The 14,125-nt window shown below is 43.8% G+C and overlaps 1 protein-coding gene across 1 annotated transcript in view; it reads right to left on the reverse strand.

Annotated features, from left to right (window-relative positions):
• Fyn (FYN proto-oncogene, Src family tyrosine kinase) overlaps positions 1-14,125 on the reverse strand; it is a gene marked incomplete in the record, with an annotated part of 194,505 nt that overhangs the window by 35,375 nt on the left and 145,005 nt on the right. The window contains 5 exon segments of the mRNA XM_005377912.2: positions 155-310; positions 3,476-3,625; positions 4,552-4,655; positions 7,543-7,641; positions 13,420-13,516. Of these exon segments, the coding sequence (XP_005377969.1) occupies positions 155-310; positions 3,476-3,625; positions 4,552-4,655; positions 7,543-7,641; positions 13,420-13,516 (606 nt within the window).

Here is a 14,125-nt window from a genome sequence, read left to right on the forward strand (position 1 = left end):
CACCATATCTTGAAAATCTGGATGGTCCATGGCCATCCAGTTACCCGGGTTAAGTGTCTTTGTCCCAGTGGCTATATGTGTGTGTGTTTGTTCAAAACTGTCCTTTTCACTGGCTTTGATTTGCAGCCAAAACAAAATGTGCCCCCTGCCTTACCAAGCCACACTTCAGCGAAACACCCCTGCCCCAACTTCTTCTCCAGAAACAACGAGTCACGTGCAACTTCCCAAGCATCTTTAGCCAATCCAGAGGTTTGTGGGGCACAACTCGATGAAATCACAGTTAAGTTAAAACATAAACCATCAGCTTTCTCTACAGGAAAGGGAATTAATAAAGAAAACACAGTCCTTATAATCCATAACCACGCATGCAACTAGGAAAGATGGAAGGTGATTTGCCCTACAGGGTGAAATTCAACAAATATTAGTGGCTGGAAACAGAGGCAAGACACGTTCTGTAGGCTAGAACATGCCTTCTACCATTTATTGGATTATGAACTGAGGCTCATGAAACAGCACCACCACCTGGGTGCTTTGCCAATGCTGTCAACTTATCTCTTTTTTCTAGAAATTGTAGAATTTTGAAACAGAAGTCATTATTCCCCATTTAGAGGAATTCAAACTCTCTTCCAGGACCCAAAGGCTTTATTTTCACCTTCCATCTTTGATGTTTGGGATTCCCAAACCAGGAAGCTAATAATAAGAGTAACTGAGTTTTAGCATACCCATCCATACTTCCCCAAACTGCCCATTTCCCAGTCTCTTGATCAACTGCAGGGATTCTCGAGGGATTTCCCAGACATCTTTGGTTTTGACAGACAGATCGGTAAGCCTCGGCATCCCTTTGTGACAGGGGACTACTAGGCGGCAGCAGAGACCTGCGGCTCTCTCTGATGGAGCAGGGGCAGCAGCAGGAGAAGAGAGAAGAGCAGAATACATGTAACAACAACACACACAGCGCAAACCCACACCCCACAGTGCACGGGGCACAGTGTACTGGGCAAGCTGCGTCCACAGAGAACTACGCACACTCAGATTAGACGCTGCATGATGACACATGTCCTTTGGAAGCGGGATAGATGGCATTTCAAGTTCCGACTACCCCACGTCACCGGTGTGATTTCCGTTTATGCACGGATACAGACACAGAATGTTTTGGTTTCTGTACTCACTAAGTGAGGAAACTGTCTTCAGCCCAAGGTGCCAAAGACACGCCTTCTGGAATGCTGGAAGTGGCCTTGCTGATTTAAAAAAGTACATTTTCACTAAAGCCTGTCTGTACGACTGTCCTTTTCTTCCTCTAGTATCTGGATTTCCTAGGGACTTGGGGAGCTCTCTGGTATGAATATGTTTAAAGCTGCAACTTCGCTGCAAGATTCTTTTATAAGACACTGGACAGTTATGAACAAATAAGCCTGAAGATTACATTAAGGGGAAAGATGGCACATTCCTCTGGATATTTTTTGGTATTCTAACCTCCTATTCGACCAATCAGATATGCTTGCATTGCTTCTTTGCAATTTCCTATTTTAAAAAAAAACCTTTGTAACATTCTCCTACGTGTAATTTTGCAGTCTGGATTGAAAGGAGAAAGAATGGAAACTAAGATTTGCAGAAACTCAATGATGGTGAAAGAAGGAAAACAGCAGTTATCATTCAAGAGGTTATTGGGAGGCTTCCCCCGCCCCTTTCTTTTCTACAAAAGTATACCTTTTAGAGTCTAGCAATGGTAGGGAGAAACTGACTAAATGTCAAGTCAAAAATCAGGTGAGAAGACTTAACAAAGAAAAAGAATTCAGGGAAGTGACAAAAGCAGCACAGAACTGGCTTGCAGGTGGAGAGGGCCCCCTCTCTCTCTGGAAGCCCTCACATCCAGGCAAAGCAAACACAGCACTGTTGCTTCATCTCTGGGAACTGACTGTAACTCACTTTTTCTTTCTTTCTTTTTTCTTTCTTTCCTGATGGAATCAGGTTATGAGATGTTTAGGCAGGAAATTATTTATGTGTCAATATTTCAAAGGCATTTTATGTGCAAAAGAGAAAGAGGGAAGAGGAAAAGCCAATATAAAAACAAATCTAACTTGGTTTTTTTAAGATGGTCTTTTCCCCCTGAGATTAAAAAATGTCTATTGTTCTTCATATCCCTTCTCTCCTTCCAGCTTTATGATGTTATTAAGGTGCCCTTTCCAACACAATATTTTCAAATGATCCAAACCCTAGGGATCTTACTGATGTTTGGTTGTAATGAAATATATTTCAGCATTTGAAAAATCCTTACAGCATGCAGACATTTTGAGGATCTCATTTAAGCTTGGGGAGAGATTCTGCTTCATTTCTTTCAAATATTTCATTAAAATCTCAAAAACCAAGACAGCCAATGCCAGAACTACCAGTACCAAGCACTGTTAATGTTTTCAGTTGCTCATTAGTGATCAGGATCAATATACAGCCATTTCTTATGGTTGTTTTCAAAAGACTGATTTTTTTTATGCTAAAAAAACCTCCCACACATATTTTTCAATGAATGTGCAGAGCAGCAGCAGAGGTCAAAGCTACACTATTCTGGAGTTGTGCCATTGTTGTGAGAACAATGCCAAATACATGAGTCACACAAAAACCTCCTGGGCTTGATGTGATATAGATCTGTATCTGTACATGTGTACTCATACCTGTATTCACAGCAGTATATGTACTGTATAGTTGGATATATATGCTAACTAAAGAAAGCAACTTACCAATTTTACATAAAACGACTCTTAAAAAATGTACAAGCCACACACCTATTCACCCATAATTTTGTTTCCAGAAATAACAAAATAATAGGGACATGTGGGTGTTAGGTCTACCTTTAAAAAGTTTAACACAATAGATGTAATACACAAAAGAGCTGTGGGTCACAGAAGTCCAACTCTAGTTAGGAAACAGAAGTGCCCTTGGGAAGTAGCACCTGGAAAATGGATTGATGACTCCCCTTGCCACCAGCATGAAATTCGTATTCAGATCTCCGGGATCAGAGCTGAGTGTGCAGGGATGGCAGGAATCCATGCTCCCTGGAGCAGTCCCCAGGGAAGCGCCCCCCAGTGACCCTTCCTTCTGCCCCTTGCAGGAAGGGGAGTGGGAAAAGGTAACTCGCAAGGACTTTAGGGTGGAAATGAAAATGAACAACTTTAAAGATTTAACCTATTGCTTTCTACTTGGAGAACTACAATGTCATGGAATCTTCTGATAAACACATGGAACTCATAATAACTGGTAGAAGCATAGTAATAGCGCAACTCAACCAAGCTCCACAGTCAGGGACGGGCAAAAGAAGACAAAACAAAACAAAAGAGAACAGAACAAAAGAGAACAGAACAATTTTACTAGACTTTATATATATTTGTTATACCTCCCTCCCTTTCCCTTCCCTTTTGGAGCTCTATGTGTAACCATCCCTCCAGCATTTAAACTGTTAATACATAGTCAGAGCCAAGGTTACCTGAGTAATGCTGTACAAGCTGCTGAAGTGTTTCAAACTGGGCCCGGGTGGTGATGTAGTATCCACCATTGTCAAGTTTGCGAATTTTATAATGTTTGACATGGTCTCCTTTCATATCATCCCAATCGCGGATAGAAAGTGAATAGGCACCTAATAAATATGCAAGCATTAGCATCCCCAATTATTTTGACTACAAGTTTGTCTTTTGACTATTCTGATTAATAATAATCATGTACTCTTTTTCTCTTCCTCTCTCTTTCTACCTCTCTCTCACTCTCTTTCTTACACACACACACACACACACACATACACCATTGCTTTTTTAAGTAATGAAATAATTTTGCCCTTGAGACTGGAAGCTTCCCAGCTATTTTTCTAACATCCTGTCTTTGGTGTGCTTGTGTTGCCTAACACAGCACAGGCCTAATTCCCTCAGGGGAAATCAAGAGAAACCCCGGTCCTGTTGAGCGCACCTCCCGTTGAGCACGCCTCCCTGGGGTTCTCTCCCTGGGGGCCAGGGAAGACAGGGCTGGCAGCCTGTACAAAGGAAATCCACAGGCAATCTCTAGAGTGAGCTTCAAAGTTCTGCTTTATAACACTGTACAGGCATCATCAGTGTCTGACAGCTCACGCTAGAAGGCCTCACTTTTCCCCCCTTGACCTATCTCCTCTTATGGGCTTTAATGGGTTGTTAATACAGAGGAAGAGCAAAAATCTTCAGTTACTAAAAATGTAAAGGGAAACAAAAACAACCTGTATGACTGGCGCCTGAGAAACTAAGAGTTTCAAAAAATCCTAATTCTAAAGGACTTCTGAAACTCTGTGATCTGTGCACCAGGAGCAGGGGGGCTGCCCAGAGTCCAGCTCAGGAAGAAATCTCTATTCTGAGCCTCTGTAGTCCGGCACTGTCTGCAGTTCTAGAGCCTCCAGGGGAAACTAAAAGCAGAACTCCACTCACAAGGCAGGGAGGAGAGGTGCCACTTTAAAATCCTTGTACATTACAGATAAGCCTTTCATCCCTTTGACTAATCCACAGATTTGAATGACAAGCCAGCTTCTTCAACTCCTTATCGTACCTTTGGTGGTTTCGCTCTCACGGATAAGAAAGGTACCTCTTGGGTTTCCAAAGGACAGAAGCTGTCGCTCTGCATCTTTGCGGCCAAGTTTTCCAAAGTACCACCTTTAAATGAGATCAAGGAAAGGGAATACTTTATGACAATCATCTATGGAACAGAAAGCACAGCCTGTTCCTGCCCAGGGTCTCCTGATCACCAATTCTGCCCTTAGCCTTTAGGTATATATTTTTCCAGCTTTTTTTTTTGTTTTTCTCCGGTACCGGGAACCGAACTCACCACCTTGCGCTTGCCAGGCAGGCGCTTTTTGCCGCTGAGCTAAATCCCCAGCCCCCTATTTTTCCAGCTTTATTCAGTTCTCTTTCAATCTAGTCTTGCTTCTGTCCCTACTCCATCTCTTTCACACTGAGAAAAAAAATCAGATTTGAATTGTGGGTTGTTTTCCTTCCTCCCAGGAGGATAGAGTTGGCTTGTATTAAAAGTGCCACCTGCATGCACATAAACATTGAAGACCCTGTTTCAAAATGGCAACTGTAGGAGACATTTCCTACGCTCATCTACAAGACCCTTGGTTTCTGAGCATAATTACAACCCTTGGGAAATAACAAAACAGTCTCAGTATGGAGAAAGATCACTAATCAAGCTTTTAAAATACGTATATATAAAGAAATCACTCAGAATGGATAAAGGGTAAGTAAAGATGGATGACACTTTTAGTACACTCTTACCTCCTGGAATTCTGAAAAAGGTTATCAAGTTCACCCTGATGTGATGGCTACCCTTGGATGCTTATTTTGAATTGTTCTTCCTATACAGCAGGTGTGAGGGCTTGGATAAGTAAAAGGTATTTCCCAAGCACCTGGTCTACTATCTGCTCTGTGGCTTTCCTGGCACAGCTGCAGAGACTGCTTACTGTGAGTGCTTCAGATACCTACAGTCAAGGAGCGTGTCCTCAAAAACAACTTGGTGGAGCAGGTATTTTAATATTACATTAATGATGCTTTGTGCCACTTTAGGAGGAATCACCTTAGGACTATTGTCTTGTATCTTCTCCCTGTCCTTGCAAGCCTAGTCCCTGGCAATGAGTTTACACTTCTGTACTAGGTGCTGAATGAGCAGCGGGTGCTCCAAGAACCCAACAGAGAATTTTGGAGCATTCCATTGGAATCTGTGCGTTGGAACAATTTTTGGAGTACTGAACTCTGAAAGGATCCAGACTCTTAAATGAAGTTTCAATTCATTACACTTAAACACAGTTATTATATGTTCACTGTCAAAGTCTTTGTGAATGAAAGAATTTCACTGGAGATAAGAAAAAAGAGCATGTGTTAACTCTTCAATGATTTCAGAAGTACCAAAATGTGTCACAAGCCCTAATCTAGCACTACTGATACAAAGAATATTACACCAAGCATTCGTAAGAATTGTCTTTCTGGGTTGGTATCAATAATCCAATTAAAATGCTGTGTGAGGGGGCTGGGGATTTAGCTCAGCGGCAAAAGCGCCTGCTTGGCAAGCGCAAGGTCGTGAGTTCGGTTCCCAGTACCGGAGAAAAAAAAAAAAACCAAAAAAAAAAAAACCAACCAAACAAACAAAAAATGCTGTGTGAAACAAGGGTGAATAGGGATTTTCTGTAACAATGATTTACACCTAAACAGTGTTTAAGAAAACACTAATTGACAGCATATGTAACATCATAGGCATTATTTTAAAATATCTTATTCTTTTAAAATAAAATAAAACTAATCACTGTAAGTAAAACTTAAATATATAGTGAGTAGGTTCCTAGTTTAAGTCAGAGTAATGCTACATTTTGGTGGGAGTTTTATTCTGAAACAGCACATATGTTTGCAAATCTGTCCTAAAATATCCATTTGATACAAACCCCCTTTCTCACTGATAATGAAATACATTTACTAGGAGGAAAAAAACCCCAGCTCAGAACCACTGAGTGTTAGAGAGGGGGAAACAAAGCACATATTCTTAGGAGAGGAAACACAAGGGAATTACAGATGAGAGAAGGAGCCAATTGGGGATTTGGCTAGGGGTAGAGTCTAAACCTCCTTGCAGTGCTTAAACAAATCCATGGCAAAATTAAATAACAGAGCCAAAGGTTGGGCTTAGTGGCTGACTCTTTTCTACCCCTTTTTTGGTGAGGCAAGTCCCTGAGGTATCAGGGAAGAGGCCAATTTCCTGCATTTGGGAAACCGCTGCCCCAGCTCCGTCCCCCCAGCTCCAAGTCAGGGCTGGCACAAGCTGTGAATGCAAGTCTCTCCTTTGGAAGTGCCTGCTCGCCCCTACAGGTCAGAAGGGACAGTGGTCTTCCCTTCTAGAACCTCTCAGCCTACTGATCACCTTCCCGAATGCCTCTCAGTGGAATATTTGGGTCAAATATCTGCTCATCAATATTTACTATCAAAAATAACTGAGACCCCAGTCAAAGGGAAGAATCATTGGAAATCAGTCACTTCAGGATTCCAAGTTGTGGGATGTATTGTATGTGAATACTTCCACTGGGGTGTGGAAGGTATGACTTTAGTATTCCTGATTACATCAAGGAAAAAAATCGTATTTTAATCTTTCATAATTATTTTCCCCTCCCCTAGGAAGCAGACTGTAGGCCAATCTGGGGCTGTCAATAATATATGCAGTAGTGAGAATTTCATCATATTTTTATGAGTGCCTTTTAATCTATAAGTTATATTGAGTTTCATTAAGGGTGCTGAAATACAGTTTCCTTTCAAGATAAGTATAAATTAAAAAATGCGCAGGCTTAGAGGGAAGTATTAAGTTAATAACAGTACAAGCGCTGCAGAGACATGACAAAAACCAAGGCATAAAACCTGGGAAAGACAGAATTACCACATCCTCTCAACCAGCAAGTTCTTAACACAAGTGAATTTCTTCTTCCTTTTGCCAAACGTTAAGGGCATCAGACCAAGGCAACTAACTTTTAAAAGCACACAGTTAAGTGAAAACAACAAAATAACATACTCTTCTGCTTGGATAGAGTCAACTGGTGCCACATAATTGCTGGGAATATAACCAGTCTCTCCAGTTGTCAAGGAGCGGGCTTCCCACCAGTCTCCTTCCCTGGAAAGAAAAGAGAAAAACAGATGTTCACGTCTCCCATTTCAGCATCTGATAGCTGGACTGGATGCTGTGAAGTCTGAGACTGTTACTGAGTTATTCTGTCCCCTGTTCCTCCTTTTCTCTAACTCTGACATACTTGCCTCGCCTGTGCAAGTCACAGTTTACAACTGAAGTCACTCATGAGCTGAGCCGTGTTGTCTCCCACTGTCCTTGTGAGATGCAGTGCTCTGGCCAGGAGCAGTTCTCGTGTTGAGCAGGTGCTCTGCCAGGTAAGCAGCAGACTTGGACCTGGGGGAAGCAGCCCACCCTCAGGTTCCTTTAGAATACCACTGCGGCTGCAGACACTCTGGGGAGGGAAGCTATCAGGCGGCCTGGGGAGGGGTGGATGTGTGCTCTGAATACCTGCCTTACTTGCTTGCATGGAAATGCAAGGTGCGGTTTTCAAGACTACAACAGCAAGGCCTTCCTTGGGCATTTGTAGTCTGAAGTTATTCCATCAAATATTTCCAGCACTGGCTGCTCATGTCTCATGGGCGAGAGAGGGACGGGAGGCATGAGCACAGGCAGGGGAAGCACAAACACTCAGAGGGGTGTGAGGGTTCCAGTCACAGTCCTTTATTCCGGGCCGCAGTGCGGTCTCATCCTGGAGTCCTCAGAGCTGTGAAGAAGGGCCTGTGACACTACTCTTAGCTTGAAGCATTAAGTAAGTTACACAGTGTAAGTTCACATGGTTAGATTCGTGACAAAGAGCAGGGGTGGAGTGTGTGCTCTTTCCATTAACAGCAAGTAGGTGATGGGCCACGGGCCATGTGTGTGGGCCACAGTGGTGGCTTTGGCTGCGTGTCCCACCTCCAGGCTGCAGTCAGGAGCAATATGACTGCCCTCCAGCAATAGACCTTAGACTCTGGCAGGGCTGGCACCTTCTCTTTCTTCTTTTCTGGTCCTAGAAGGTGGCAAGAAATCTGGGCAAAAACTCCCACCCTCCTTAAAATGACCATTTTGGCCAGACTCTGTTTCAAAGCTAGGGAAGAAAATACGTGAGATATGGGATGGGGAACGATCCTCCCCAGACTGACTAACCAGCCCGTGTTATACCTGGGCCTTCCTCTAGTGTTCCCTAAGATGGCGCCTCTGAACAAAGGGAGCAGTGAGTGAGGATCACATAGGACTTCCTAAAGCCAAGGCTCAACGGTGGCGAGACATCGCGGGCACCACGGTGGGTTTGGGCTTGCTGGCATAAATAATAGAATAGCTCACAGAAAGCATGGTGCTGGTAGGGACTTTAAAAAGTTATGCTTAGGGGCTGGGGATTTAGCTCAGCGGCAAAGCACCTGCCTGGCAAGCGCAAGGTCGTGAGTTCGGTTCCCGGTACCGGAGAAAAACCAAAAAAAAGAAACAAAAAACAAAAAGTTATGCTTAGTTTTTAATCTCTCCTTTTTACCCTATTAAACAAAAAAGATCAATCAAAAAGAGAGAGAATGGTCCTCATAAAGTCTTTAAACCATACACTTAAATCCAATTTCTATTCGCCCCATTTCTTTACATCCCAAAGGAAATACATGCAGCTGTAAATCTATAAGACCATGTACACGAGTTTACTTTGTTTAAAATTATACATTTAAGGAAATGGCTTTGGAGATAGTACTTTCCCTTCAACACTTTGACAATGTTTAATGCTCTGACACTCCACTAGATGGAGACATTTTACCACACAAATAACAATACTCCTCTCTTCTCTCAATCCCCCAACCCAGGAAATGCTCCAAAATGGCGAGGGGAAAAATAGTGTTTGTAGTACAGGCTTATTTTTTAATGCACAATAACCTTCATCAAGTTAGTTCTGATTGAGCTAAACTGAGAAAAAGGCTAGCATACATCTCAGGGGATGTGGCGATATTGGCAGGAGCAGGAAACCAATACATTTGCAGCAAACCAAAATAATTTCCAATTCAAATTCAGCATTGACTATCTCATTTTGACCTAGAGGACCTAAATAGTTTAGCACAGATTAGAATGAACTATTGGCTTGTCCTAAAGTCACGTTTAAGAGTTCATGACTTTCTTGTGTAAACCCATTAATCTTACAAGAGTTTCTGTTCCTCATGAGAAAGATACCATCCAGGTCACTTTCTCCATAAAAGGAGACACAAGGTGGCAGAGACCCAATGAATTATTGGTAAATATCACATTTTACTACATTAACCTCACAATTTACTCCCACTGGGCCCAGGGAGGCTGCTACAGATAAAAGCATCTATCAGAAGTAATTGCGCAAGTGAACAAACCTTTTAAACATACTAGAACCACTAATTCACCTACAAACAAATAACACACCCTACAAGTCACGTTGGTAAGGAGAACAGGATCTCTGATGTGCCTCTCATTGTTTTACTTGAGTTACTGTGGGTAATGAGCATCACTAAATCTGCACCTCTTTAAACTGCTCTTACAGATCAGATTTTTTCATTCACTCACAGTTGGTGGGATATTCTTTAACTGCTATGCTAATCAATTCAAATATATGATTTAAGCCTTGGTGCTGGTATAGAATGGCTTCTAAGTTTTTATAACAGTTTTCCCTCTTCCCCTGACTTAAAAGCCTGTCCCCAGCCCCCAAAGTTGTTCACAGGGCTTGTGGTCTAGGCAGCTGGGATCCCAGGTACCCTGGACGCTGCACGGAGCTAGGAAGTGGCCATTGCCAGCAGAAGTCAGCGCTGATCTGCCCAGCCACGGAGCAGTTTTATTATCATTTGAGCAGCTTTATTACCATTTGATGGATTCCTTCTACATTTGGTCACTGCCCATCTTACTTTCAGAGAAACCTAGCTGTAACAATTTTACCAAATGTTTGGGTTGGTCTTGAAACTAGGATTTATTTCCATGACAGAAAAGAACTTTAAACAGTCCCCTAAGCAAGGATCACTACTGCCCTCTGCATTTATTAGGGAGTCACTGCTTTGGGACAGTAAATCACTGCTCATGAAGTGTGCAAACAGGGCTAACACGGATGAACTTAAGCACTGTGTAACACGGGTTCTGGGTGAGTAATGCCCTGAAGACACCCACACTGAACTCTGAGCGAGCCGAGCTGAGCAGCAGTGCCTCGGCCTCTGGGCACATCTGTGCACCCGCAGCCAGAGTGGATGCTGCCCTTCGCAACACAAACCCCAGGGCCTCCGGGAAGGAGTGGGAGGACACACATTAGGTGGGGCAGCTGCCCAGGGAGAACACAGCCCTGTCAGCCCTGAGAGCCAGGGGCCCGGAGGCTGGGGGAGGGAGGAGCCGCCTGCCATCTGCTTCTGTGTTACTGCTTTGTTTTCCCTCACTGTTTTCTCCTCCCTGTTATTACCCTGCCTTCAGGATTGCATATATGTTACACAGTTCTTATTTTTCTTCTCCATAACCTTGAAAAAGGGCATTCAAGTGGCAGACTGGATGAGGAATTCCACCAGCAAAATGGGAAAGCATTCAGAGGGAAAAACCTTTTGTGATGTTTTCTTCTAAGACAAACAAGAGAAGAGGTCCTGAGGCTCAAAAGCCTCTGTAAACATCAAAGGCCACACATGCAAATCACAAAATAATATAGCCTGGGAGAGACTGGGTCCTCCCCTTGAATGTTTCTCCAAGCCGCAGTATGATGACCCTAGGTAGAACCTTTCCAGATTAACAAAGGAAGACGTCACAAATGTGACTTCCGCAGGAGCTGACTTTCCCAGGGTCCTACAACCTGATGCTGGGATCCACTTGGAGCATAAAGACAGGAACTTCTTGTTACTTACCTTTTAAACTTACAAACCATTTTAAATTTCTAATAAATATCACCACTTAGAGAATACTGTATAGAGTGGGGAGGGGAAGTGGTATGTATTTCAGAATTCAAAGTTAACAGACTGACAATAAGCATTTGTCTGAGACTCAAACTAACAATAAAGACTTACAAATCAGAAGAGATCAAAGCCAAATTCTTTCCTCCTCACATCCAACTGTCCAGCCAGCCAACTGTCCAAGTCTTCATGTAACTCCAGTGTCTCAGTTGCCTTTGAAGGTGGTATCTGTGCTTTCTCAAGGTCACACCTGACACTGCGCTTGGGGTCCTGACCCTCACATCGAGACCTAGGCCCTGTGCCTGGCGGTTCAGTGTATATAGGCGGTTCCCCGAGCTGGGCCTACAACTCGTCAGATGTCAAACAAAGACCACAATACATACCCCAGACAGTTGTCATGAAGAATCAACCAGCGCTTTTGTAACTTAGCACACGGCTGCTACATAAGGAGCCTTCAGTACATGGCAGCTGTTTACTATTTTTAAGAAATTCCTGTAGCTATAAGACGTCTCCTACGGTGGGGGAAAGCAGGTGCCCTTCTTTTCCTGGCTGCTGGTTGCACAGGCATGTTCAGTTTGAGAAAATTCAGAAAACTGTATGTTTTTAAAAACTCTGGTGAATTTTATGTAAGCATTGTTATCATTTTTTCAGTGTAAACTTGCCTGGCAGTAAATCCATTCACAGTGTTACACAGTCATTTCGTGTTGCACAGCCATGCCACAGTGGATAGGTGTATTTTTCTACATGTATTTCAATAAATTTAGAAAACTCATCCATACCTTTGTTAGTGATGATGATAATAGTAATTAAAAAAAACCCAAACCAAAACAAAGCCTGTTGTTTATGCAGACAGCGTCTTCTGACAGCTGTAAGAACAGTCCTCAGGTCTTGCTGTGGAAAGGTGGCTTGTTCTCTGTCTATGGCCCCATAGCTGAGGGCGTCCTAGGAAGCAAGCCCCAGGGAGGTCGTTTCTAAGGGAGCCTGAGGTCCTTGCTGCGATTACCCTCTTGTCTCTCACGGTGTGGGCGGCATGCAGACATCTCTCTGTGCTCATCCTTTTGGGAAAGCTAAAGAGTTGGTCCTTAGGACTTTTCATCACCACATAATCCAGTTTTCTCAGCAGAGGAGAAGCAACCGGATGTGGTCGCACGGCAAAACCTACTAATGTGCTCTCCGCCCTGGCTGCATTCTTTCTCATTGCCAGGCAGTACTCATGTGGACACAGCAGGCCGGGCTGGCTGATGAGGGCCGATGCCATTTTCTCGGGAGCCAGGGTTTTTCTGGAGAGCACTCGTGCATTGCACTGGCTCAGTGTAAAGAGAAAATCGTTAAATACCGAAGCGGCGCTCACTCTTAGGAAGGGAGGAAGGGAGGACTGGAGAGGCGAGTGACCGCTGGGTAACTTGGTCCTCATTGCCACACTGAAAATGCCTGCACTGTAGTCACTCAGGAGTGGGTGACACTGCCTCTTCTTTCTTCTCACAGAGATTTAGTTCCTCCAAAATGTTCACTGCAGAGCCCGCCTCCACAGGTGTTAGCTGAGGCTTGTTTAGCAGTTGTGAAAATGGAAGGGACTTGTTGCTCGCCTGAAGCGCGGGCTTAGTTGGTGCAAAATTCAAAGGGTGCAGCCCTGCCAGGTGCCCATCATTTAAGTGTACATGAGTGTGAACGCCAGGTGCTGTGGAGGGTGCTGCTGGTGCTTTCCAGCCTTTAAACTAAAATCCCAACCTGAACACATACACTCTGCCACTACGGCACCCTCTAGAGGCCCCCCTGCACACAGTGCCATACCATGCTGCATTACACCCCCGCGCTGCTCTCCAATTATACTGCTGTGAGCCAGTGAATCCGTAAAGCTCTCAGCATTTCAGGTATCTGATGCGATGCAGGCTGCACAGTGGATGTTTTCCCAATCAGAAAGCTTGTGTGCCACCCCTTTCCCGCCCGAACTTACGAGCTGTTCAGTATTTGAAACTTTTCTCCTTTGTGAAAGCTCAGGTCATCTTCTGTTCGTGCTTCATAGTCATAAAGAGCCACGAAGAGAGTCACTCCTGACAAGAGGAGGAAAGTGATTATTACACAAGGGGAAATGAAGTCCGAAACTTCATCTTTGCTAAAACCTCATCCTCAGTCTACGTTCAGTCAGCACTGACGATTTTCTGAAGTGTGATGAATGTGGGAAAACCGGAGCTGTGAATTTGCCTTGGTCTCTGTCTGGGTTCACTGCCAACCTGATGAGACCCTGAAGCCGAAGGGCTTCCTTGGTGTGCCTGAGTCCTGGAGAAGACAGATCTGGACATCATGTCCAAAAGGAGAGGGCAGGCAGCGCAGCAGAATGGTTCAGATTTACAGGAATTGGTAGCAAATACTGGCACACTTTACCCCAAACACATGCTCTTCTACTTAGGAGCCCACATTAAATTCTGGGTAGAAAGGATCTCTTTCTCCTGATACAGCAGTAATGTACAAAGTAACAGGCAACTTTTTCTATCCTATGGGAAAATTTAGAGAAGATCCCTTTCGTAGTGTTCACCCCAACTGGATGAGCAGACCTTGCCTTTAGTGTTACAACTGTTTTTGTAAGTTTTAGCTCTTCAGTCCTGTTGCTGATGGTGGAATTCCTCTGTTTGCCTCATCTGAATTCACTTCTCTTTGCACTC

This window comes from Chinchilla lanigera, unplaced genomic scaffold (assembly GCF_000276665.1).
Source record: "Chinchilla lanigera isolate Chin_1 unplaced genomic scaffold, ChiLan1.0 scaffold00010, whole genome shotgun sequence".
Taxonomy (NCBI): Eukaryota; Metazoa; Chordata; class Mammalia; order Rodentia; family Chinchillidae; genus Chinchilla; species Chinchilla lanigera.